The 27,371-nt window shown below is 36.9% G+C and overlaps 1 protein-coding gene across 4 annotated transcripts in view; it reads left to right on the plus strand.

Moving 5' to 3' along the window:
* LOC110054510 (E3 ubiquitin-protein ligase rnf213-alpha-like) overlaps nucleotides 1-27,371 on the plus strand; it is a 117,088-nt gene that overhangs the window by 39,879 nt on the left and 49,838 nt on the right. Inside the window, exons 8-17 of one of the 4 annotated variants that reach the window (XM_089274525.1) lie at nucleotides 1,325-1,584; nucleotides 2,326-2,556; nucleotides 3,074-3,266; nucleotides 3,887-3,960; nucleotides 5,151-5,469; nucleotides 6,439-6,537; nucleotides 7,049-7,165; nucleotides 7,587-7,791; nucleotides 26,047-26,352; nucleotides 26,434-27,041. In XM_089274525.1, coding sequence (XP_089130651.1) covers nucleotides 1,325-1,584; nucleotides 2,326-2,556; nucleotides 3,074-3,266; nucleotides 3,887-3,960; nucleotides 5,151-5,469; nucleotides 6,439-6,537; nucleotides 7,049-7,165; nucleotides 7,587-7,791; nucleotides 26,047-26,352; nucleotides 26,434-27,041 — 2,412 coding nt within the window. Of the gene's footprint in view, nucleotides 1-1,324; nucleotides 1,585-2,325; nucleotides 2,557-3,073; nucleotides 3,267-3,886; nucleotides 3,961-5,150; nucleotides 5,470-6,438; nucleotides 6,538-7,048; nucleotides 7,166-7,586; nucleotides 7,792-26,046; nucleotides 26,353-26,433; nucleotides 27,042-27,371 lie in introns of those variants that run through there. The other 3 variants (XM_089274526.1, XM_089274527.1, XM_089274528.1) reach the window with 3 other exon arrangements.

The raw sequence follows: 27,371 nt of genomic DNA on the forward strand, positions 1-27,371 counted from the left end.
AGAATATTTTTCTGATTTGCCGCTTCTTTGTAGACTATGAGCAATTGAATTTACTTCTTGAAATCCTCTGCATAATTGGCAAAAGTTAAAATTCTGCAAATTAGGGAAATAATTGAGAAGGGGCCAAGGCGAGACAGGGTAAAAAATGACTGCCAAGGTTTCTTTGTTATTCAAATTCCTGTTCCTGATCTGTCAATAAATTTGTCTGAGTCACATCTGATCAATTAGTACCAATTAAGTGTTTTTTGGATTGTGAGGAGTGGATGTGCAAGGAAAAGTTAGGCAGGATAATTTACAAGCCAAGGCAGCATTGGAACATATTCTTTCATATTATTTAATTTTGAATGCATAAGCCTCTTACTCTGGATCCTGAAATAGAATCCAAATGATATTGAATAACTTCAACGCAAATGCTTTAGTTGACTTGTTACTGGTGATAGCCCCTCTTTTGAACCAAAGCCTCTTGTAGTAGTTGGTAAACCTAGACACCTCTTGGGTGGATGTTGGGATCCACAGAGTATGTTTGTTGTTTGATTGCTAATATTTGCTGTTGCCGTCGACAGCCTGAACCATGCTCAGCCCACTGTGAGCTTCATGAGTGCTTGCTTTTGAGCTCCCCGACATAGGTGAATGAACATGAAGTCATGGCAGCTCACTTTGTATATGATCCCTTGGTCTCGGTTACAATGTATTTGGAAAAGTGTATTAGGTTATATTCTTGGTTTGCACGTGATGTCATCATGTTCTAAAATCAAAAACTAAAGATTTTTATCCTCATCAGGCATGAGAGGTGCTAAATTTATATCTGTGTACAACTTTTCAGCTCAGTAGTTTGCAGAGTTATGATGGTGCGTGACGTATACCTACAAACACGTTTGTCAAAAAAAATGTATACTTATCTTGTGATTTTTAGCCTATTCAGAAGTTAAAGTATTAGGAAAAGTACTTAATATGTAAATGCTTGTTTGTTCAGTACAGATAATCAGTGGCCTAGATAGCCAAAGTAAGTTCCAGATGTTTACACTATTTTCCGGCCATCATGTTGGTGTACCACGGAGATATACCGACATGGGGGCTCCATACTGGGCTCTGTAAATTTGTGCAAAATATTTTAATGAATATCTGAAGTTTGGGAAAACGCACAAACTTAAAACTTGGAAAAGTGTCTGCTTTATCAGTCTCCTATAACATCACAATTTCTCAGCTTTATCCATGGAATGGTTTTCGAATAATTTTTTTATTGTGTCAGGATTGCGTGACAGTGCAAAGCAAGAATTATTCACATGCATGCCCTTAACACTGATTTCTTTGTTTTCCATTGTAGATTTTGAGGGACTTTTTTAAGGAAAAGATTGAGAAGAATTCTCTACCTCAATCAGATGAAGATCAAGACAAAAAGAACAGCATTCTTCCCTTGGTGTCGTCAGTAGCAATTGCATATACTATTTATGTACACAAAGTGCATCTTGATCCTCAAGAATATGGAAAGCTCTTTTCCTCTTTGGTTCTGCGTCCAGATCAAGAAGACCATACATGTACTAGCTTTGAAAGGCTTCTGAAGCATTTTCCAAGTGAACAGTGGCAGTGAGTTCTTTTTTGTTAAATTTATAACTTACACACTTTGCTCAAGATTTGGGCTCACAGACGGCAACTGATCCTGGGTCCCGGCCTGGGGCATGTACTCCCAGAAAAACTGGGTGGGGGTGTGCAGCCTGCTTCCCAAAACGCTTACCCTATTTATGACCAAAATCTGCAATATTCCCTTCCCTATTTATGACCTGACCAAAAATTCAAAACCCTATTTATGACCTGACCCTTCAATTAAAACCCTGTTAACTTTACAATTAATTTCCTAGTTCAGACCAATGTTAAATTACCTTAAACATAATTTGTGAAGGGCTTTTGTTGATTTTCTTTTTGATAATGAAGAAAGAGTGGGTTCGTCTTAAAAACATATCCATATCAAGGCTAGAGTGCAAAAACCATACCCTATTTATGACCAAAATGGCCAAAATCAGCTAACCCTATTTTATGAATATAACGGCTGAAAAACCATACCCTTTGGCGCCGCTCATATGTAGCCCATATAAGGGAGTACCCTTCCCCTTCCCCAGTCCTGGGTTCATGAATAATTGATACATTTTAGAAACTTAGGTTGAATTATCTACAAGGAATGAAAAAGAGAAATGGTATTGCTCCCATGCTAATTTTGATGTAATAAACAAATTGGTCCTTATTTCGTATGATCATTGCATTGATTCATTTATCTCTGTTTGCATGAAAGTTATACCTTTGCCTGAAGAGTGATGATAATTTATTATTTAGGAACCTTGGAGGAGCTATTCAAGCTATTTGCAGACATGTGGCCAAGAATTATCACAATGTTCATGACTGGCTGTTTGCTGTACCATTGGTTCACTTCCTGACCCAGGTTTCACAGCCTTTTGGCAATTCTCTGTTGCTCATGGAGAAACCTAAAGATAAGGATGATACATGGTGGGGAGCAAATGGATTTGACACAAAATCTGTCAGAGAAAGGACTTTTACAGAGCACAGGTAGAGATAATGTATTTGAGCATTTTATGATAAAAAGGTAATAAAATTTATTTAACATTCATTCTCATTGTACACAAAGAGGTTCATTTATGTGAGTTATACATCTTTCAGTATTCGTGACATAAGGTCAGCTTCCATAGAGTACTGCTAGATCAGATCACATCTGCCAATTGTCAGACATTTCATTGCCTACAATTTCAAGTTACAGCGATTATTAAGGGTGTCATGCTGAATTAATGGTGACGTGGTCAACTCAGTATATCAGGGTTGTTAGAAAAAAGTTTCATTACAGTTGTATTGCCACATAATTTCAGCACAAAGGCAGTGAATATATTTTCACATACCTTACCAATTGTTCCCTTACTGGAGGTTAAAAGCTATAGAAAATTTGAAACAACCATCTAACAGAAGACAGTGGTGATGGTCACTTTATTAGGAGAAGTGAGGGTTTTTCAGAGGTTCAATTCAATTTTTGTGATAATAAACTTAATTTCATTTTCTTTTAATGTTGTCTCAGCTGTCCTTCCTTGTTGCTGAATGTGCTGGCTCCTTTGTTCGAGCTGAACCCTCTCTCCAGAAGGACATTCCTTCTTGTAGTTCCTTTACAACAATATGGGAGAATCGCTACTTCTGGACAGTTCGCACCTGTGGAAATATACACTACCCTTGCTAGATATTTATCAGAAAAGAGTTACATTCTAAAAGAAGAGGTACATTTTGGGTTTCTTTGTATTTGTGTAAACTACCCAAGGCTTATAAGATACCTGTTTTTACTTGGAACTAGTGCGCAAACATATATTGTGAGTGGCTTAGAGAGATTGGCAAATGTGACCCTTGTTATATATCTTTTATATGTGGCGTAGCTTTTTTCCTTCTCTCTTTCAGGGTTTACTGATTTAATTTATTGCAATCTATTTAATTGAAGGTTAGATTAAGGGAGAAGATATACAGTAAACAATAAACCTGATTGCAAAACATTATGTACAAAAGTGGTACAGTGGAACCTAATTGTTTTACAGCTAGTCCTCGTTAATACGGTTATTTTATTTGGGCCTGATTGCAAAAGCTCAGTCAATCATTTTCTTCTTTAAAGAACCCAATTGCCAAATTGCCATAATAATTGGCAGTCAGCCAATTAATATGGCTAGATTTTTGCGGCGTGTTGGTGACCGGGTTAACAATAGTTTAAGAAAGAAAATCAATTTGTACGCAGCTTTGCATTGGGGTGAGTTGTTTTGTCACAAGAAGGGCTTCTTAAATACTTTATATTGAATACTGTTTACAGAATGCCTGTCAGTTCATTGCTCTATCAATCTGTTTTTATGACTAGAGGGATGCAGTTGCCACCGCCTTAAGTGTAATTCAAAAGGATGCCAAGACAACCAGTGAAATGAAAGCGAAAGAGTAGGGATCTATTTTTATATCTTACCATACTATATACCATCTAATACATAAATATTTAGATTGGACGCCAGTTTTCGTGGGTATCTTACAAAGTTATACATATATGCCTATACTTGCAAACAAAAGTAAAATGCGTCCTTTCTGGACATTCGTGACAGAGTTCTGCATAAAATAAAAATGATCATGCAAATGCAATCCATAATCTGATACAGTTGACCACATGTATTCACCTTGATTATGGTAATAATGAGGATGTTGTTGTTTTGGACAAAGGAGCAAACAAAGATGCCAGGATTTTTAAATCTTGGCATCTATTGGTTAGCTCCTCAGTACGGAGTAAACAACTTTTGTGTTTGGTGCAAGGTCAAGGCCAAAAAAGCAAACAAAAACATACAACAAAGAACTTTGTTGGGTTTCATAACCATTCCCCTCTATTAACTATGTTTTGGAAAAGAAGCGTAAAAGTATACATTATGACAATGTCAATTAATAGACAACCAGGGATATTATCAATAGACAGTTTTGGCCTGTTGTGCCTCATATCTTCATTGAAGCCGGGGGAACTCCCATATAAAAAAGACCGGGTTGCTCGTCGGAAATTTTGAAAAGAACCCCTAAGAGGTACCAAGATCCTGTTTTGTGGGCGTGGCTTGAAATTTTTTTCTTCCCTAAGAGGTAACGATTCTTACGTAACACATTATCTTTTGTCATATTTATTCGACTCAAGACTCTAAAAGGTACCACAAAAGCTGCTGTTGTGGACCGTTTGATGCTAAACAGCCTAAGAGGTATCAAAACCGCGTTTTAAGCCCCTAAAAGGTACGACGAGCACGCCCGTCATTTTTATATGAGAGTCCCCCCGCTTCGGGCATTGAAGACCCGCAAAGGCAAGCAATGTCGATGAGAGTTCTAAGGATATGGCATTGATGAAACACTGTAGACAGCGCACTTCCACTACGTTATACACACAATGCTTTTTGGCACAATGTTGTGTGTGCTTTAAAAGCCGGATTTTGCTGGTGCTAAAAAAAGTGGATGTAACTTATTTCCATTTGATTTTCATCTTTTTCTGGAACAAAACAACCCGCTTCAGAGTACGTAGTTTGCCATATCCTACCCTAGAAATACTATACATTTGCTTAATTTACGAACTTTGTGCTAATGCTGTTTTATTCCAATTTATTTATTAGATTTGTGGCCGCTGAGGATCACATCACTTTCAGCCAAGAAGCACTTCTCTGTGTCATCTCTTGTTTGAACATTCTGAAGGCTGTTTCTTCTGATCGCAATTTTAAGCTGCTGTGTGACTGTTTAGGTAGCATTGAAGTATGGGTCTCAGTGCTAGATAATTCAACTGTGCCTGAGCCAGAAGAAAAGCGACTGACTGAAAAAATGAAGCAAATGGTGGCAGAGAGTTTTGACGTTGTAAAGAAGTGGTTAGAAAAGTTTGTTTTTTTCGGCAGTAAGATTCCGTGGTACAGTAAAGATGAAACGGAAAAAGAGCTGGAGGTACACATATTTTATTTTGATTATTTAATTACCATTGTTCAGCTGTCGTTTTGAAACTTTGAGGCATTAGCAATCATAGCCAACATGAGCCATCAAACGACGACGTTACGGTACATTTTTTTTGTAACAAACGGAAAAGATTTTAATTTATTGAAATAAATTATTGGGTTGTTGGCAGACGGCATTAGTCAGATATTCTGTATTATTTAGATAATATCATGGGTGACAAATTCTCCTGAATTTTGGCGCAAGATTTCAACATTAATTCATTTAATTTTTTTTTTTTTTTTTTTCACTTAAATTGCGATTGACACTACTTACAACACTGGTACGTCTACTTACCCAATTTACAGCAGTAATACTATATCTTATTAGATGTTTGGTGTGTAGTATTACTGTATATTTTTACCAGTTGTGCCGTATTTGGACGGTATTCGCTGCAGTTGGACAGTAACAACTATTTACAACAGTAATCATACAACTATATTTACACGATTACGGTATATTCTAATGCAAATCAAAACATGCTGCTTTGACGTTTTTGAGGGTTTTGGATGGTCTGATGCAGCATATGCAATAATTGATAACAGAGGCTCATAACTTACTCTAAGCTAGGGGCTAATTTTTGAAAACTGCTAGCAGTCTAGCTTGCACTAGCAATTTACAACAGAATAACCTCAGTGTTCAGGCAGGTGCGAAGTCTTTATTGAAAGCGTTGCCTTAATTAATGAAGTAGCAAATTTATTTGCGTCCAAACCATTTCGAAAAATGTTAGAATTACTACTTATATTTACATTTAATTGTTTGTTCACCACACATACTGATATTTGTTGAGAAGGCAATTTGTTTAGAGGGGAATTAAGGCAGTGATTATGTTATTAAAGGTAATTAGACATTTTTGTCCTTTCATCGTTAATATTATCAACTTGGAAAGGACAAAATGTGTATGTAACTTAAATTTATTCTTAGATTTGGACCAAATTGCTCTGTCTGGACTGGGCAAACAAGGAATGTGCAGACATTTGGAGAAACCTTGTGTCAGAGAAATTGAAAATTCGTTTGGAAGAGGTATGGGAAAATCTCTTTGAGAGACTTTTCATATTAAATTTGTAAGACATCCTCTTATCTCCATTCCTTGTTGTTTGAAATCAAATCAGATTATCTTGAAAACATGTTTTGTTTAAGAAAGATTTTTTGCAACCGTCAATATGCATATGTTAATTTCATGTACAGCGTGTTTCCTGGGAAGCCTGTTACCAATACGTTGATGAACTGCGTGTGGGACAAAAGAAGAAGTTTCTTCACGCAATGGCACGTTTTGAGAGAACTCTAGCTAATTTATGCCGTTGTGTGATCATGGGTCGCCCCTTTATGTTCTACGGTTTTGTCAACTGTAGTGCTTTTCATAGCAAAATTCATTAGTCAGACAATACACTGCTCCCCTTCTTTTGTGCCTCAGTCGTAATCTGCAGACTAGTAAAATGGAAGTGAATGTCTTGCATTATATCTAGTTCTAAAAGATGAAGTGTTCCTGAGAATAACTTTTTAATTGTCTTAATTTTATCACGTTTTGTTCTAGTGTGATTGCAATGATTTGGTTCAAATCCTCACTAAAACTAACATGACAACACAGCATAACCATGTTCAAGACTTGGTGTCAGAAGTAACATTCAGAAAAGTTGAAAGCATGCTTCAGGTATTCAAATGCAATCTTTTTGTCACAATATTGTAAACATCTTCGAACTGGTAGTAGCAAAAAGATGTTTTCGAAACTCAAAGGTCGTGTAGTTGTTTTGAAATGTTTAAATTCATTTGCTTCGTTGTATTTTTTAGTTGAGCTAGGTCTCAACTGCTTACCTACATTGTAAGTGTCGCTTAGTTTATTTATTTTCCCTTTCTCCGCTAATTGGTTGTGGAATACTAAAAGAACTGCCAAAAATTACATCATATAGCAAAATTCTGATAATGATGTAATGGATTATTAAAACTCTTTATATGTGTGCAATCGTTGTTTGAATGGTCGCCTACTTTGATGTACGTAATATCCACCTGCACACTGTTGATCTGTTTTGCAATGGTAGAACACACTGTGTCAAAGAACGTTTTTCTTATTTTAGAGGGGAAATGAAGGTGAAATAGTTTTCAAGAACCTTTCTGAAATTGGGCTTGACTCACCTCAAGCCTCAAAATGTGGTGATCTCCTTACTCTGATGCTAACAAGATGTTGGCCAAAACAACAAGGAGGTATTCCATGCTCAAGTAAAGCCATTCTCGAGCACGTTTTGTCATGGAGACTTTGGCCATGCTTTCTTCGGAGATTTGGTAATAACAATATGTTTTTACGTATTTTCATTGTAATGTGTTGTGTTCTAGTGTGTTGGTTTTACGCTTGAAATCTGTTTGTGGATCAGTTTAATTGTGAGAGCGTAAACGAAGTGATCTCTTTCCACTTTGTGCGTCATGTAATCGAGCTTACAATTCAATTAAATATGAATCAAGAGTTCGCTTAGTCTTCCGTCGATTCCAGTTGTTGTCTTTTCCCTGCTTTCTGTTGCCTAATAGTCTTATAAGGACCTGGCCACCTTTTTTTAACCTACTTAACTATTAATATTGTAGGGGCTTTTCTTCTCTTCCAGTTTAGTAAAATTGTGTCCTGTTTAAGAAACGTACATGTACTGTTGGCAGCTATCTGTTTTGTGCTGTGGGTGGGTGAGAGAGAGAGAGACAGAGAGAGAGAGAGAGTGAAAAAGGCGTGGGTATTTGCTACGCTAACTACGTATTTGCTACGGTAGCAATTACTTACCAGGTAGGTATTTGCTACATTGGTAGGTATTTGCTACGGTAGCAAATACGGAGGGGTGGGTATTTGTTACCGAAAGTGAGTATTTGCTACCGTAGCAAATATGGAGGGTAAGTATTTGCAACCAAACATGCGTAATTGCTACGGTAGCAAGTACGGAGGGGTAGGTAATTGCTACTCAAAGTAGTTTAAGGTTAAGTGTGCTCTATTGCTCTATATTTATTCGGAATAAAAATGTTACCGTTATTCCCTTGCTTCTACACTTAGATTGGGCAACTCCGTCTTTAATCGCTGGAAATAAACGGCTATGTGAGGAGAAAAATGTGTTGGTTCTTTCGAGGGGGAGTGGGGGGAGAGGAAGTTAACTTATCTAATTTCACACCTTTGCCCATTTTCTCCCTGTTATCATATTTTATTACGTAGCTTACTTCGTTGACAAACGATCAGTCAGCAAAGTGTCAAATTTACTGATGCTTTGAGGAAAAATACAAAGCATTAAAAGGGTCAAATACAAACTTCGGATTTGTTGCTCTTATGGACATTTAAGAAAACATTGAATTGGACCCACATACTGCTGTAGGCTCAATTCCGAATAACGAACAATTTATTTTGGACTTCCAGGGGCTTGAAACTAAATTGCAAAGACTTTGCCTTTCAGTTAGGGCAGTTCGGTAAAGATTACGACAAGAGCGTTGATCTACTGGTTATCGTATTCTTAATCAGAAGAGTAGGAGTCGTTTCGGCCTTAGACGGAATTGAAACTGACCTGCCGAGACATTGATTATGACCTACATAGACTTAATTCTGAAACACGCAGAGGTTATTTTTAAGTTCAAGAGCCGTGAACCTAAATTACAGAGATCTTGCCATCGCGTTAGAGCAGCTCGGTGAACAGTACCAGAAGCGCATTACCCTAGGTTATTGTATTAAAGAAGATTACGAAAAGATTACGGGAAGCGAATTACTCTAGGTTATCGTATTAAAGAAGATTACGAAAAGATTACGAGAAGCACGTTACTCCAGGTTATTGTATTAAAGAAGATTACGAAAAGATTACGGGAAGCGAATTAATCTAGGTTATTGTATTAAAAAAGATTACGAAAAGATTGTGAGAAGCGCATTACTCTAGGTTATTGTATTAAAGAAGATTACGAAAAGATTACGAGAAGCGCGTTACTCTAGGTTATTGTATTAAAGAAAATTACGAAAAGATTACGGGAAGCGAATTACTCTAGGTTATCGTATTAAAAAAGATTACGAAAAGATCATGAGAAGCGCATTACTCTAGGTTATTGTATTAAAGAAGATTACGAAAAGATTACGAGAAGCCCATTACTCTAGGTCATCGTATTAAAGAAGATTACGAAAAGATTACGAGAAGAGCATTACTCTAGATTATTGTATTTAAGAAGATTACGAAAAGATTACGAGAAGCGCATTAGTCTCAGTTATCGTATTAAAGAAGATTACGAAAAGATTACGGGAAGCGCATTACTCTAGGTTATCGTATTAAAGAAGATTACGAAAAAATTACGAGAAGCCCATTACTCTAGGTTATTGTATTAAAGAAGATTACGAAAAGATTACGAGAAGAGCATTACTCTAGGTTATGGTATTAAAGAAGATTACGAAATGATTACGAGAGGAGCATTACTCTAGGTTATTGCTTTAAAGAAGATTACGAAAAGATTACGAGAAGCGCATTAGTCTCGGTTATCGTATTAAAGAAGATTACGAAAAGATTACGGGAAGCGCATTACTCTAGGTTATCGTATTAAAGAAGATTACGAAAAAATTACGAGAAGCCCATTACTCTAGGTTATTGTATTAAAGAAGATTACGAAAAGATTACGAGAAGAGCATTACTCTAGCTTATGGTATTAAAGAAGATTACGAAAAGATTACGAGAAGCGCATTACTCTAGGTTATTGTATTTAAGAAGATTACGAAAGGATTACGAGAAGCGCATTAGTCTCGGTTATCGTATTAAAGAAGATTACGAAAAGATTACGGGAAGCGCATTACTCTAGGTTATCGTATTAAAGAAGATTACGAAAAAATTACGAGAAGCCCATTACTCTAGGTTATTGTATTAAAGAAGAGTACGAAAAGATTACGAGAAGAGCATTACTCTAGGTTATGGTATTAAAGAAGATTACCAAATGATTACGAGAGGAGCATTACTCTAGGTTATTACATTAAAGAAGATTACGAAAAGATTACGAGAAGCGCATTACTCTAGGTTATGGTATTAAAGAAGATTACGAAAAGATTACGAGAAGAGCATTACTCTAGGTTATGGTATTAAAGAAGATTACGAAAAGATTACGAGAAGAGCATTACTCTAGGTTATGGTATTAAAGAAGATTACGAAAAGATTACGAGAAGAGCATTACTCTAGGTTATGGTATTAAAGAAGATTACGAAAAGATTACGAGAAGCGCATTACTCTAGGTTATGGTATTAAAGAAGATTACGAAAAGATTACGAGAAGAGTATTACTCTAGGTTATGGTATTAAAGAAGATTACGAAAAGATTACGAGAAGAGCATTACTCTAGGTTATGGTATTAAAGAAGATTACGAAAAGATTACGAGAAGAGCATTACTCTAGGTTATGGTATTAAAGAAGATTACGAAAAGATTACGAGAAGTGCATTACTCTAGGTTATTGTGTTAAAGAAGATAACGAAAAGATTACGAGAAGCGCATTACTCTAGGTTATTGTATTAAAGAAGAGTACGAAAAGATTACGAGAAGAGCATTACTCTAGGTTATTGTATTAAAGAAGATTACGAAAAGATTACGAGAGGAGCATTACTCTAGGTTATCGTATTAAAGAAGATTACGAAAAGATTACGAGAAGCCCATCACTCTAGGTTGTGGTGTTAAAGAAGATTACGAAAAGATTACGAGAAGAGCATTACTCTAGGTTATTGTATTAAAGAAGATTACGAAAAGATTACGAGCCCATCACTCTAGGTTATCGTATTAAAGAAGATTACGAAAAGATTACGGGAAGCGCATTACTCTAGGTTATGGTGTTCAAGAAGATTACGACAAGATTACGAGAAGAGCATTACTCTAGGTTATTGTATTAAAGAAGATTACGAAAAGATTACGAGAAGCGAATTAGTCTAGGTTATCGTATTAAAGGAGATTACGAAAAGATTACGAGAAGGGCATTACTCTAGGTTATTGTATTAAAGAAGATCACGAAAAGATTACGAGAAGTGCATTAGTCTAGGATATCGTATTAAAGGATATTACGAAAAGATTACGAGGAGCGCATTACTCTAGGTTATTGTACTAAAGGAGATTACGAAAAGATTACGAGAAGCCCATTACTCTAGGTTATTGTACTAAAGAAGACTTCGAAAAGATTGCGAGGAGCGCATTACTCTAGATTATTGTATTAAAGAAGATAACGAAAAGATTACGAGAAGCGCATTACTCTAGGTTATGGTATTAAAGAAGATTACGAAAAGATTACGAGAAGGGCATTACTCTAGGTTATTGTATTAAAGAAGACTGCGAAAAGATTACGAGGAGCGCATTACTCTAGATTATTGTATTAAAGAAGATTACGAAAAGATTACGGGAAGCGCATTACTCTAGGTTATTGTATTAAAGAAGATTACGAAAAGATTACGAGGAGCGCATTACTCTAGATTATTGTATTAAAGAAGATTACGAAAAGATTACGGGAAGCGCATTACTCTAGGTTATTGTATTAAAGAAGATTACGAAAAGATTACGGGAAGCGCATTACTCTAGATTATTGTATTAAAGAAGATTACGAAAAGATTACGGGAAGCGCATTACTCTAGGTTATTGTATTAAAGAAGATTACGAAAAGATTACGAGAGGCGCGTTGGGCAAGGTTATTTTCTCAGTCAATAAAGTCAGGATGGGTTGTTTTTACTGTAGACCGACTTGGTACTGAGCTGTGGAGACATTGATTTTGACTTACATAGGCTCAATTCTGATTAACGCAGATGGTATTATTGAGTTCAATGGGCGTGAATTAGGACAAACTCAGTAAAGATTACGACAAGCTTGTTGTAGGTAATTGCATTCTTAGTGAGCAAAATAGAGGTTGGTTTGGAGTAGGACGGGCAGCCGCGGAGACATTCATTTAGACCTAAATAATCTTGAATCTAAAACACGGAGAGGTTTTTTTTAAATTCAAGGGGGTTGAAACTAATTTGCAAAGTAATGAGAGCGACTCGGTAAAGATTGCGACAAGCGCGTTAGTCTAGGCTACTGTATTCGTGGTCAGTAAATTAGCTAGGTAGCTAAGGGTCGTTTTGACCTTAGCCGGGCATGATACTGAGCTGTGGAGACACTGATTTTGAGATACATAGGCTCAATTCTGAATAACGCAGATGCTATTTTCGAGCCCAATTAGCTTGAAACTAAATTTCAAAGTCCTTTCCTGTCAGTTAGAGCAGCTCGGCAAAGATTTCGAGAAGCGCTTTGGTCTACGTTATTGCACTCTTAATCGGTAAAGTAGCTAGGTAGCTAAGGGGTAGTTTTAACTTCAGACGGGCTTGAAGCTGAACTGTGGAGACATTGATCTTGACAAAAATGGGCTCAATTCTGAATAACGCATATGTTATTTGGTAAGTTAAATGGGCTTGAAACTAAATCGGAAACACCTTGACATTGAGTTAGAGCGGCTCGTTAAAGATTACGAGGAGCACGTTGGTCTAGGTTTTGTATTCTTAGTAAAGTAGGAGTCGTTTTTATCATAGACTAGCTTGGTACTGTGGAACGGAGACAATGATATTGACCTGCATAGGCTCAATTCTTAATAACGCAAATGTTAATCTTGAGTTCAATGGGCTTGAAACTAAATTGCAAAGTCCTTGTCTTTTAGTTAGAGCGACCCATTGAAGATTACTTCAAGCACGTTGCTCTAGGTTATTGTGTTCTTAGTCAGTAAAGTAGGGTTCGTTTTGATCTTAGACGGGCTTGATACTGAACTGTGGAGACACTGATTTTGAGATACATAATGTTGATTTTGAATAGCGCAGAGGTTATTTTTGAGTTCTAGGGGCTTGAAACTAAATTAACTGAGACAATTAAAGAAAGGTTTGCCTGTTAAGACTCTGTGTACATTACGACAAGCGCGTTGGTCTAGGTTATTGTATTCTTAGTTAAGTAGAGGTCGTTTTGGACTTCGACGGACTTGATATTGAGCTGCGGAGACATTGATTTTGACCAACATGGGTGATTCTGAAACACGCACAGGTTATTTTTAAGTTAAATGGCCTTGAAACTAAATTGCAGCGATCTTGCCATCGAGTTAGAGCGGCTCGGTAAAGATTACGATAAGCGCATTAGTCTAGGTTATTGTATTGTTAGTCAGTAAAATAGAGGTCGTTTATACCTTAGGCGGACACGATGCTAAGCTGTGGAGACAATGGTTTTGACCTACATAGGCTTGATTCAGAAACACGCAGAGGTTACTTTTAAGTTCAAGGGGCTTGAAACTAAATTGGAAAGACCTTGTGTTTTAGTTGGAGAGGCTAGGTAAGGATTACGATAAGCGCGTTGGTTTTGGTTGTTGTGCTTTGTCAGTAAAGTGGAGGTCGTTTTGTTGACTTAGAGCGGGCTTGTTACTAGCTGCGTAGACTTTGATTTATTACCCACATGGGCTTGATTCAGCGCAAACTACTTAACATCTAAATTGCAAAGACATTGATCTTTAGTTAAATCAACAGGCTTAAGATTTTAGCACATGTTTGCTATGTACATAGTCTGTAAAATATAGATCGGTTTGAACTTAGATGGGATCGACATTTTCATGCAATTCTGAGACCTCCGAGCTAGTTTAAAATGACAGTTTACTCCATTTCCTGTCAAAAACGCAAAATTTCTTGAGTATTAACGTCTGTATTTTTTTTACACAGTATCGTGTAAACATGAAGTTTGGAATTAACACTTTGCTTCTCAGTTTCACGCAAATATCCCTTATCTTAAGAGCCATGTATGTGGAAATTAGGGAACACTTCAAAAAAGTGTTCGCCGTTCATCATTGAGTTCTTGGTATGTTAATTATAAATATAAATTATACTTAAATTTATACAGGCAAAAACTAACGATAGATAAATCCGACGTTTCGGCGACATCTTGGCGCCATTGTCAAGGGAAACTAATTAAATATGCGATTTCAAGAGTTAATGAGATGTTACTCATTAAACAATTACGACCGTGTTTAAATGTACAATCAGACTCAGTTCGCGCTAAAGTCTTTGTCTAACTTATGCAAATTAGAAACTCTGAACTCTTAGTTACTCTTGAAATCGCATATTTAATTAGTTTCCCTTGACAATGGCGCCAAGATGTCGCCGAAACGTCGGATTTATCTATCGTTAGTTTTTGCCTGTATATGTTTATCTAAATCATTGTTGATTAGTATACTTAAATTATATATTAAATTATTGCGTTCCGTTCATTTCTTAGTTTTGACATTTTTTGTCGAAAAGAAAACTAGGGACGGTATAATAAACAGTTAAGCGTTGGAGATGAATATTCTTATCGGGAGATTTAACTTGATTGACGTTAATCATTGGATCGTTTAATCGTTGAATTAATGATGGCGGTGCTACGCCGTAAAAATGAAACAACTAACGCAAAATGTAACAACGCGAGATGTAACAACTTTTGACGCATAATGTAATATTAGCTCGAATTGTAACAACTTTTGACACAAAATGTAACAATTTCTTTGACGCGAATTATAACAACTTTTTAAGTCAAAATGTGACAACCTCTTCAACACGAAATGTAACAACGCAATGCTCTTAATGTATAAAGGGGGAAATTCAGATACTGTATTATCGCTCTTCTCAAGCTTAGCAACCCCCTGTCAGTCAAATTATACAAACCTACCTGTTATATGACCAGTTCAAAATTTTAAAAGAACGTGTTAATTATACCAGGTCCGTGTCTCTCCGTCCGTGTCCTAAGGACGGACATGAACTTTATATCTTCTAACGCTAAACAAACAACAACAAATACACAACATGTACGAAGGCACGAATAATTACTACTACCTGACAGTCACAGTTGGAGGCGTTAGAAGTCTCCTGACTTTAGAAACTGCTTGTCCACTACTTTATCACAAAAAAGTGATCACTTACATGAGGTGGTAGCTTAAGGGAAGTGATCGCCAGGCAAGAGTTGACTTTATTAGAGAAAATCGTTTGGCTTCGAAAGGTCAACGTTTTTACTCGACTTAAAAGATTTTGAGGGCATAGAATGTAGAGCGGTAGAACAACTCTCTTACTCTTGTTAAATTGCTGATTCAATTTAATTTTTGAATTTTGTTTAATGATGGGGAAGCAACTTTACATTGTAAGTAAAAGCAAGGGAACGTAAGTAGTAGAAGTTGTTTAAATAACCATTCTTCAGGTACCAGAGATAAAGCTTTCGAAACTCCTCCTCTGTGTATGTAGCGTTCAACAGTGTCAAGGAAGACACTACATTTCCGCCATATCCACCTAATCTGACAACCGCTTCTGCGTAACTTGTCGTCTCACAATTCTAAAAACTAGGGAATATAATGACCCTTCGCTCCTCTTTCCCGCTTTACCTCTATTAGTATCGATAGTAACATGAACAGCGGTTTATTAATTTAGAATCCGAAAAAAACATCATATTAAGGGTTGATGTGGCCAAGTTTAGCCACACTTACACAGTGATTAAAAATGTCACGTAAGCTCTGCTAGTAATAATATATCGAAAGAGTTGTTACATTTTGCGTTGTTACCATTCGTGTTAAAAAAGTTGTCACACTTTGCGTTGACAAGTTGTTACAATTCGCGTCAAACAAATTGTTACATTTCGCGTCAAAAGTTATTACATTTTTCGTTAATGTTACAATTGCGTTAGTTGTTACATTTTGCAGCGTAACATCGGTCTCTAATTTTAGTTAAAAAGCGCTCTAGTACAATGTAGAGGTGCTCTCTCGTTTAAGCGTCACTGTTTGAAATGGAGATCAGTGGCTCCAGAAACATTAACCGTAGTTGAACAGTACAGAAAATATAAGGACAGCGGGTATTTTCAAACAGAATCAAGGGCTCGTTGAGCCTATGACTGTTTTTGAATCCGGCGAATCAGTGAATTACTCTCAACTTAGTACACACTCACATGCGTATTAAGGACACAGAGTTCCCAGTGTTGCAGTTTGGTATTTGCCTATTGTGATGGTTGGATATGCTCGGAGATATTAAAAGCTGATAAAGCTACTCTGCAAAGTAGCACTTAGAATTTTATTTCACGTTGTTTTGCACATCTTAAGTGCATGCAGAGCTGACTGCTCATTGAATCTTTTGTTCTTTTACATTCAAAACATCACCGTCGTTATCCCCACATAATGCAGAGTTATATGACTCAATATTATAATTATAAATTGTTAGTTCTGATCAAATCACTATGATCTACTTTCCCTCTTGTTTTCTTCGACCAACTGAAAAAGCCTAGTTTTGGAACGAAACAATGGACGTTAAAGCTGCTTTCACTACGACATAAGCACAAGCATAAGCATAAGAGTAACAGGGGCGTCCACAGCACAAGCATTAGCACAAGCACGTGGCAATAAAGACGCGCACAACACAAGCAAAAGAGTAAGCACAAGTAGAACAAACGTTCTTGTGCTTATTGTGCTTGCGCTTATACTTATGTCAAGTGAGAATTTGCTGCTGTGATCGCGCGCATTAGCATGAGCGAAAGTCCGCCTTCTTGTTTTACTGTATCGAGAAGGTATGGAACCGGAAAAAGGCAATTATCAAATCTGCGCATGCCTACGTGCTTATACGTGTGTTAAGGGCGTCCTAACTTCCGTCATGCTTATTCTATGCTTGTTCTTGTGTCGTATAAAAAGTGTAAACTTCGACGATCATCCTTAGTGCGTATTTCCTACGTAAGTGAGTATTTGCTTCCTCCGGACTTATTTCTTTGAATTAAAAAAGTTCAGAATGTGCAATAGCATGCCAGGGCAATTGAATCCTTTGTAAATTTTCCGAGGCGATGTATATTAGCACAAAACCCTGAGAGATTAAAAAACAATGGAGTTTTTCCACAAAAACCCTTCAAAACACACAAAAACAGAAAAATAAATTGTTTGTTTAATTTAATATAGACCAAGATGCCTGATTTGGAAAGAGGTGAATTGCGCTTCTCATATTCTCAAGTTAGACCTTTTGTCCGTTTTTCGTATTTAAAATAAAACGTGATATTTCTTCAGCGAAACATGAAAGTGGGTATTTGCTACAGAAATGCGTATTTGCAACGAAATTACATTTTTTGAAATAAATTTGTTTTAACATATAAATTTGAAGTCAAACAAGGTGGAGGCAATTGGTTATTCAAAGCGCCCACATTCTCTGCAGAAAAAACGTCGTAAAAAAACAAGGGAGGGGTTTTAAAAGGCAAAAAAGGTCCGGCTACCTTCAAAAAAAACCTGTTCAGATTAAGGTAGAGTTTACTTGTAAGCTAACAACAGGATATTATTCAAACTAAGCTTGGGAAAGGACCAAAAATATTTCAGATTGATGGGGGGTTTGGAGGGAATTATCCTTATCTAATTGACCTTCGGATTTGGCCAAAACCTGGATTTTATTTTAAAATTTAGGTCCGTGTACCAAAGAGTAGGTAATTGCTACGTAGGTGGTATAAGAAACGTGATAGAAATGTTTTATTCCTTAAAATCTAATATCTTTCTACAACGGTCAAAGCATAAAGTGTTATTGTTAAAGACAATGCCTATTAAATCGCTTTTTCATTTAATTTAAGGCATTAAAAACGTAAAGAGAAAACAAGCAGCAAATACCTACTTATGTTTCTAAAGAGAGAGAGAGAGAGTGTGTGTGTTATATGAATGTTGATACCCCGCCGCAATTTTGGCTGTTTTCCCGCCGTTTGGTTGATGTCCCGCCCCGTTTATGACTGATGCCCCGCCGTTGGTTGATTTCCCGCCTTGTTGTGTGGTTGATATCACGCCGCGTGGTTGATATCCCGCCAGGTGGTTGATTTCCCGCCCTTTTGATGGCACCATGATTGTTGATGGAGTAAAATGGTGTAGGATTTCACAGTTTTAACGGTAATTCTTGGTTTTCATGTTATGTGCGTAGATTAGTGATCGAACAATAGCATTATGTACTTTTAAGATTGTGTTTTAGTCGTTTTCTATTTTTTTTTTCGCCTTTAAACTTTCAGCAGGTTCTCTCAGTAATCACCGCGCAAAGTACATCAAAGATTAAATATTTAGTGTGTGATCGACTACGAGCATTTGATAAAACAATTGAGAAAGTTCTTCCAGTCTCATATAACCCTTGGTGGCCACCTGAGCTATTTCTTTAAAGTGGTAAGGTTGATATTTTCATTACAAAATCAAAGTTACCGGACTCTTATTGCTGGCTTTCACTGTCACGCCATCAAAATAGCCCTCTTTTTCAGGGTGTTTCAAGTAACCGAGCCAATTTACTGTTGCCAGGAAGAGAGAAATACAGGCCAGAAAGTCAACAAGGTGGGATTTTAAATCCCAATGCAACAATGCATCAGCAACTTATTATATGAACGTCGTCGAAAAGTGGGCCATTCACGAACACATGGCTCATAAAGAGGAAACGACAGATCGCTATTACAATGTAGGTCATATCAAAAAGAAATGTGCCTGAGGTCACTAACTACTGAAAAAGTCCCTTTGGATACCACAGTAACTACAAAATCAGACACCAAGTCGGCAAATTCAGCAAAGCTTGACTAGGAGGACCATGAGCACCATGAGGAAGAATCAGAGCCAATTATTCATGACGAAGGGCTCCCCAGTAGCCAAGTAGAAGTCATCGAAATGCTGTTTTCCAGCCAAATAATTTCTCAGGCCCAAATCACGTTCGAAATTGTGAGAAAAATCATGGCCGAACACATGCCGGGATTTAAGCGAACTTGCATATGATTCCAAGATGGTCGAGAGAGCCTATGACAAAGTGGCCTGCCTGGTAAAATCAGAACATGGTATTACCATCAAAGGAACCTGAACCATCGTCGAGCAGAACAGAAGCATGGTTTAACAGCATAACTGAAGTGGAATCTGTGTCTGCTGTCACTAACTACCAACCAAAAGCGAAATGGAATAAGCCAGATGAAAACTAAGAAAACAAAGAAGAGCTGAAGTCGTTATTCCACTCCAATAATGGCCTCAAAGAAATCCTTAACAGAAAAGACGGTGACTTTGAGCCCTGCTACAACAAAGTGAAATACATGTTCGAAAAGGGGGCCAACAAATAGAGAAGTTGAGAGGTTATGTTTGCTTTCAAGTGACCACATATGAACTATGGACAGTCTTAAAATTACAAGCCCGACAAAAGGATGGACTCTTTCGAGCTAGAAACAGAGAACATTGTTTAAAAACTGTGTACGGTCATTTACAAGTCATTTAAGGCGTAAACTGTACGGTCGTAGAATTATGAAACCAAAGCAAACACAAGAAACAGGAGGGATATGAAGTGTAGCGCGGCCATGAAAAAAATCACAACGGTTGAAAAACGGTGTACAGTCAATTTCAAACCCTTTAAGTAACGGTCCATATAAGAAGGATAGTACCACACGGTAAGGAATGCAAAAAGGTGCTAACTTTTGCGCAACTTTGCTATTGCTGTATCATTCTTCTGATTGGCTCAATCAACAAACTCTAGCGAAACTTCAGGTAGCTGTATATATATTTATGCGTAATTAATCAACGATCTTCCTTTCAACTAAACCTCTTCTGAGTCTAAATACTACAGTAATCCTATGTGGGGAACATTGGAAAATTGGAAACTTTTATTGTCTTTGTTTACGACTGTTTTGATTGGTTGAATGTTTTAACAAAAAGGAAACTACCTTTCAAAATAGAGTTTAAATACATTTTATTTCATAAACCTGCTTTTTATCGGTTGATACATTCTCCGTATGAAAACACAACCGTTTCAATGTGGGGAAAGCGCATTGTCGCAGAACAATAGAAAATGCTACAGTTCTTATGTGGATCATTACTTAAAGTGTACGGTCATTAAACTACAATAGCAAAACAAAACCAAAAAAACAAGAAATACTACAAAGAATAGCACAGTCATTGATGTAGCGTGAACTATGAGTGTAGAACGGCTGTCGAAAAAATGATTATAGTTTTAAAGCAGTGCACGGTCATTTACAAATCGTTTAAAGTTTACTGCGTACGGTCAAAAAATTATGAAAACAAAACGAAAAAAAAAAATAGGAAATCTATTAAGTGTAGTACGGTCATCAAAATATCATTGATAATAGTTTTAAAACAGTTTACAGTCATTTCCATACTCGTTTAAGTGTACGGTCATGAAACTACAATACCAACCAAAAAAAAAAAACAGGAAAGTCTATGAAGTTTAGAACAGTTGTAGAGTTTTTCTAAAAAAGAGTACAACCATTAAAGTAAGTGAAATTACGTTGTACGGTTGTAAAATTACCAAACACATGTAAAATAATGATATGTGTGTAGGAATTCTGAAATGTCCTAAACAACTTTGGTATGACACTTGTTATTTGTTGGGGATAAAACATGAGCTAAGGTACAAATCCCTACGGAGTGCCCTCTTAAATTTCTTCAGATATACTCCCTGCGTTATGTTGATAATTTTAACCTGTGTCATTTTGTTTGATTTTATTGTAATGGCATGTTAAAATATGGGGATTCCAAATGAACATATCATTGTTGTTGCTGTTTTCCCTACTCGATCGACCGTCTTGTTTGTCTTCATGCATGCTACACCAAGTATATAAGTCAGTTTACAAATGCTGTTTAACTTGTAAAATATGTAGCTTATAACCACATTAATTGAAATTTGGCACAATACCTCAGCATCATCTGACAATGAGTGTCAAGTAACTTCAATTGAATGAATAGTCTATTTATTTTCTCTTTGATATTTTTTGTGTATAAGAGGGTCTCAATGAGGTGGGGTACCTTCAGTGACGGTTACTGTAAATCCTCGAATTAGTGCCCGGGGCGCTTATTTCAAATTTAGGAGAAGACAGGGGGCGCTTATTCGCGGGAGGCGCTTAATCGAGGAGGGGCCCTTATTTAATTTTTCCCAAATCGTGGCCTGGCATGATCATTTTTTTAATACATCATCTGCGCGTAAACAACAGCATAAGCTGCTTATCAACACAAAAAGCTGATCTTAAACTTTAAATCGCAGCACCGTTAGTACTTGTAATTTTTTTCCCAACTTAACGTGTTCACAAACTGAAACAATGCACAAATCTAATACTACACGACGAAAACTATACATCCTTTGTTGTCTTATTATTCGTCCACAAGATGGGAGAAGGGGAGGGGGCGCTTATTTTAAATTTTGGCCGATAGGAGGGGCGCTTATTCGAAGGGGGCGCTTATTCGAGGGGGCGCTAATTCGAGGATTTACGGTAAAAGTTAAAAATATTGTTTTTTCGACGGTTGACAGTGAACAAATTCGGGCATTTGGCGTTTAACGGCTTGGCGTTTAATGGCTATTGACGGTTGATAGTAAAGTATTAATACTTATTTTCCTTTTCAATGGCTCACGGGTAACCCTTCTAAAACCCTCGGATAAGGCCTGCTCCTTGTGCTTACTAACAACCTAACGGCAAGATCAGGCAAACGCCAAATGACCTTAAAATTGATATTTTATGTCCAATGTGAACAACGCAGTGTTAGAATGAATATATATTGGAACGTCGCTGGCAATGAAACAAAAGATACAGAGGTTATAACTTATACTTACGTTAATTGGGCAACATAGTTTGCCCATTTTGTTCTTTACACTCAGCGATAAATTTTGAATACCCATTTGAATCACTGATTTCCTTGATCTACTCAAGTAATCTCCATTGCCATTGACATAAAATAATACATTTTCAAAAAGAAACATCAAGGTTAGTGCAATTCTAGCCTTAAAGGCGTCAATCTGACAAAAAGTACGTATTTTGGTTGATTTCCCGCTACATTTAGCCATTGCACTTAAAAACCGGCCAAAATATGCAAGGTAATGCAGAAAAAAACATATCATTCTTTTATCTATGCAGCTTTACACTCTGGTATAAATTTTCAGCCATATTGGTTAGAAGTAGCAAGTTTTGTTTTGATTTGAAGTCGTGTTTGATTTCCCGCCGCGAGAACAAATTGACTCTTTGCAATTCAAAGTATTGTAACTCACTTGAAATTTCTTAAAATTAGCTGAAACTTTTCTCACACTTGCTTTAACACATTATAAGTATGTGTGAATTTATTTAGCTTATTCCCTCGTAAACGACTGAGGTGACATTAATTCTTGTCGGTGTGGTTCGAAAAAAAAAGGTGAATGTCATTTCTTGAGCTTTGAATCCAGTGCTAGTCATGCAAGTACACCTGAAAATTTTCATAACTCCAAAAATCGATATTGCTTCAACGGAGGTAACATAAGGTAATGGTATAGGAGTCGGGTGAATCATAATTGATTATGGTTTCCGCGAAAAAAAAGTTTCCCACGATTTTTTGTGTTTTTAGAGTAAAATGGCTGTTTTCCCGCCGGATCAAAAAGTAAACAGCTAAAAATTCATGAAAATTTGGCGTAAAAGAAAACGGTAAACTGGATGATGGAGATTTGTACTTATAAATTGTCTGTGCTTAGTTTCAGCTTGTTACATTTTGTCAAAAAATTTTTTTGGACTTTTAAAAAACCAAGTTTTCCCTGGCACCGAAGTGCTTGATGAGGAAGATACAGAGAGAGAGAGAGATGGATGTATGTATGTATGTATGTATGTCGCACCAATCAGATTGGATCAACTATAAACAGCCAATCAAATTTCTTGTTGTAAAGGTAAATGGTATGTGAGAAGATTTGATCCCAATACAGTTTAGAACGGCCATATTTGTTCTTCTATAAAAGAGGAGGAAGTATTCATATATTGGGGTTACTTCGACATTTTCTGTGGGTTAGGCTGAGGAGCTTAGTTATGCACGAGATCAGCCTTGAGTTTTGAAACAGTCCATGAACTAGTACTATCCAAATGGAACGAGATATTTTTATTTTTAGTTACAAAGGTAACTTGATACTTTTGTTTTTCACAAGGAGTAAATTCAATTAGAGGTCACGAATAACCGCTTCTCGTTCTTAGGACATGTATTAGAGGAGATGAGACTATTTAGATTTGAAACAGTTCTAATGTTTACAATAGTAGGTGCAGGTAACGATTGTTTTGTTCTTATTGCATGCAAATATAACGAGATATTTTTATTTTTTAGTAACAAAGGATAATTGGACACTCTTGTTTTTCACAAGGGAGTAAATTCAATTAGAGCTGACGAATCGTCACCACTTGTTCCCAAGGGATGTTTGCTATCTTTAGTTACAAATGGTAACTTAACACTTTTGTTTTTTATATGGGAGTAAACTCAATTAAAGCTGACAAGTTATCGGCTATTGTTCCCAGGATATTAAACGAAAAAGAAGCTTTCATTTCTGGACGGTTTTTACATCTCTGCAGTAGCAGTTTAATATTTTCATTTGATGGGCAGTTTATGACATTCTTTTAAAGGTAGAATTATGAAAACTGCTCGAATGTTTTTTGAAGACTGCGTGGCACCAAGTTAAAGTGCAATTTAATTAAATCAGACTTCAACGTGTGGGAGAGGTTTTTTTTCTCTTTCTTTCAATTTTCGGTGAAGTAGTGTTGTTGTGTTGTGTTGTGTAACTAGTGAGACAATCTCAGATAGTGCAGAGCGCAATTGATAGCTCTGATACAGTAGTCTCATAAGTGCTCACCCCTGCTCGGTTCACTTCCGGTTTGTGTCTACCTTGGTAGTCTGCTACGGCTTTTCCCCTTTGCAGTGTGTATGTTTCAAGGTTGTATTTTCATTCAAGGTCCAAACATTACGCACAAATTAATTACTACTGGTGCTTTAAGTTGATTTTCGTTCATTTTAAATTCAACAATACGCTGAAGCAGCAAACGTGACAATTTAGCTCTTCACGCCAACTTTGTAACTTGATACTTTTGTTTTCCTCGCAAAGCCATGTAATATGAAACCCCTGTTTTCTCCAAAACATACGGAAGATGTGCTTGTTTTTTGGAGATAAATGAAAGAAAGTTAAATATCTGATGTAGTGATGAAGAAACGGAACAGAGACGATGTTTTACTAAAAATGCAAATTTTTACCGATGAACAAGAACTAATTTAATTATCAGATAGTCACGAAATACCACTTTCTTTTTCTGTTGCCACCTTTGTTGTTAACAATAAAACAATTCAAAATTAACACACAACGACATTGATGGCTGAGAAGCATTTCAACGAAAAGTATTGAAGATAAACAGCGCTACTTGGCCGATATGAATGAGTCTCCTCAAAGACTGATTAAATTAATTTGAACTTTCATTAGGTGCCACGGCGTCTGCAGCAATATTTGAACATTTTCCTGGTTTCTTTTGTTACAAATTTACAATATGCGGAGTATTAAAGCCACTAACTTGAGAACTTTTTGGTCTCTCTTACAGACACAATTAAGGCAAGAAATAAGTCGCTAAGGAGAAGCAATATATTTGAACCCTGACAAGCACACTATTGTAGATTGAAAACAGCAGATGATATTTGTTGAACCGACCTGTTTGTAATTCTAAAAGCTACGCAGCCACAGTAACGTTTCACTTTTGCAATAAAAAGGGACAATTGGCGCTACCTGAAAAATAACTGCCGTCCTTGGTCACATGACACGATATATAAAATATTGCGTGTAAAGATAGTGTATAACACTAACAATGCTAGAACGCATGCGTCTTACATGTTGAGCTCTACCATAAGGAAAACCACTCAACAGTTGTGCGTGATTCCGTATGCAATGTATCCTTCACCTAATATAGAAGCCACGAACCCTAACTAATCTACGCATGCGTTTAGGGCAAATTAGTTTTGTTCTAAGGAGAATGGTACCACAAGGAGAGCAAGGGGTTACCTGAAACAAATATATAGCTTTGCGATCTTCAAAGTTAAGCGACGGCGATGGAATGTGTTTTACGTAGAGTACACGTGTACCTTTCCCACCCTACTCCCACTACTTCCTTGCCTCTAGACTAATTAATTAATTGAAATTAATTAATTAAACAAACATTAAAGTTTACACCTTAGCGCCATACCGCCATAGTGCATTAGTTCCTTAGCGGCAGGCAACCCCCATAACCATCCCAATAGTGCACTCTGCACTAAAAAGGGTATAAACTTACGACTTGTATAAAATGCGAACAGTTCTCTTAACTTGAGTATTTTTGGGCAAAAATTACTCTTGGGGGTTGGAAGGATTATGTGATCGGTGGGTGAGTTATGCATGTCCGCGTGTCACACAAATGACTGTGTGGGTCTTATCAAAGAACGAATCAAATTGCCTGTTAGAAAATAAGATGGTATCTACATTAATCTGGATACGTGTCAGATTGCTGTAGTTTGTTCAGTCAGACATTTTATGGGTTACTATTTAGTTATCTTACCATTACCCATGTAACATCGTATGTACAGCATAAATTCCCAGTTTCTTTCTTGCTGTACATCGCAACCGAAAAAAACTTGTCAAATTAACCCAATCATTACTGTAAACACAAAAAATAACTCTTGCACGCCTTGCGTGCCTATGTTTAATCTTGATTGAGTTCTGACATTTCTTAGACCCAATTGATTAGCAAGATGATAGTGTTACTGAGTAATAATTGCTACAACAGTATGTTAATTTGGCTTATTTTCAGGCGGAGAATCTGACTGTCGCCGCGTATTGAAACCTGATGGCCAAGAAATTTTGATGAAAGCTATTTCATCCCTCGAAGCTGCGCTGGGATCCCTGAGGGACGGAACTACAGAATTTCAAATGCTGAGTTTACTTAATGGTCATTCAGAAAGATTTCTAGCACTTTGCGGGCAGATTGACAAGGAGGAAGGTAAATTGTCATCCTTAAGACAGCTGTTGCACCAACGTTGCGTAGAGCTGTCTGCATTCCAGGAGGAACGAGAGAAAGTGACTATCTTCATAAGGATGTGCTCACATATCAAACAAGGTATCTAAGAGGTTTTTTAGTTTTGTGATAAGCCAGTTTAATATAATATTAATAAAAATCTTTTCATTCTTTTTCTTTCAGTGAATGTTGATAAATTGTCAAGGAAGTCAATGATGGATGCCTCTCACGTGTCTATTAGAGATCTTGCACGGTCAACCAACGCTGATGGGAAAGTGTTTCCAGTGGTGACCTTTTTTGGTCTTTCTCCAAAGGCCAAGTATATGATTTCATCTCTCAGTCGACTACGTGAGAGCGTATTACTAAGGCAACTTTGGATCGAGAATGGCGACAAAGCACTCAGGATGATTGCAGAAGGAGAAACACAGAACATGTCTCTAGGTGTTGAAGATGTTGTAGAGCTGATTTGGACACCAACAAATGCAGAGCTGCAGTCTTTGCAAGCCCGTTTCTTTGCTGGTGACATTTCCTTTGGAGAGGTAGACAAGTTGTTCAGAGTTTTTCAAGACAACCAGAATTATGATGATCTTGCGAACGAAATCAAGCTGTTCACCTTAAGAGGTGGCAGTCCAGCCCAAACTACAGAAGAGTTAATCAACAGACGCATTGAGCAGATACAACAGTACTACAAGTTACAGCGTTGCATAGAGGCTGCTAAGATCATCCTGGATTTCAGAACTTGTCTTGGTCTTCAAGGAGATTTTAAACTGGTAGAGCACTTGCGTAACCAGGTTCGTTTGAACTTCACGTACCATACAGGGTCATACTACATGTATCCAATCTTTTAAAACAACACGGAGGAGGTTCAGTCCTCATTAGGAAAATTCCTAATTCCACTAACCCAACCTGAGGTTATAGACTCGTTTTCCTCACGCTACAAATGAAGGAGCAATCAAGCCCGTACGTGCTGTATATGCAATTGTAATTTTTCATTTGTCTCTACCATACTAGTGTGTACCTATCCATTTTAAATATTTCTTTTAATTTATTTGCTTGCGTTCTTTTCACAATTTTGTTTTGTTTAGCCGCTTCACAATTGTTGCTATTTATAAGTGTATTCA

This window comes from Orbicella faveolata, unplaced genomic scaffold (assembly GCF_042242905.1).
Source record: "Orbicella faveolata isolate gen_17 unplaced genomic scaffold, um_ofav_v1 contig_36, whole genome shotgun sequence".
In the NCBI taxonomy this organism is placed as follows: domain Eukaryota; kingdom Metazoa; phylum Cnidaria; class Anthozoa; order Scleractinia; family Merulinidae; genus Orbicella; species Orbicella faveolata.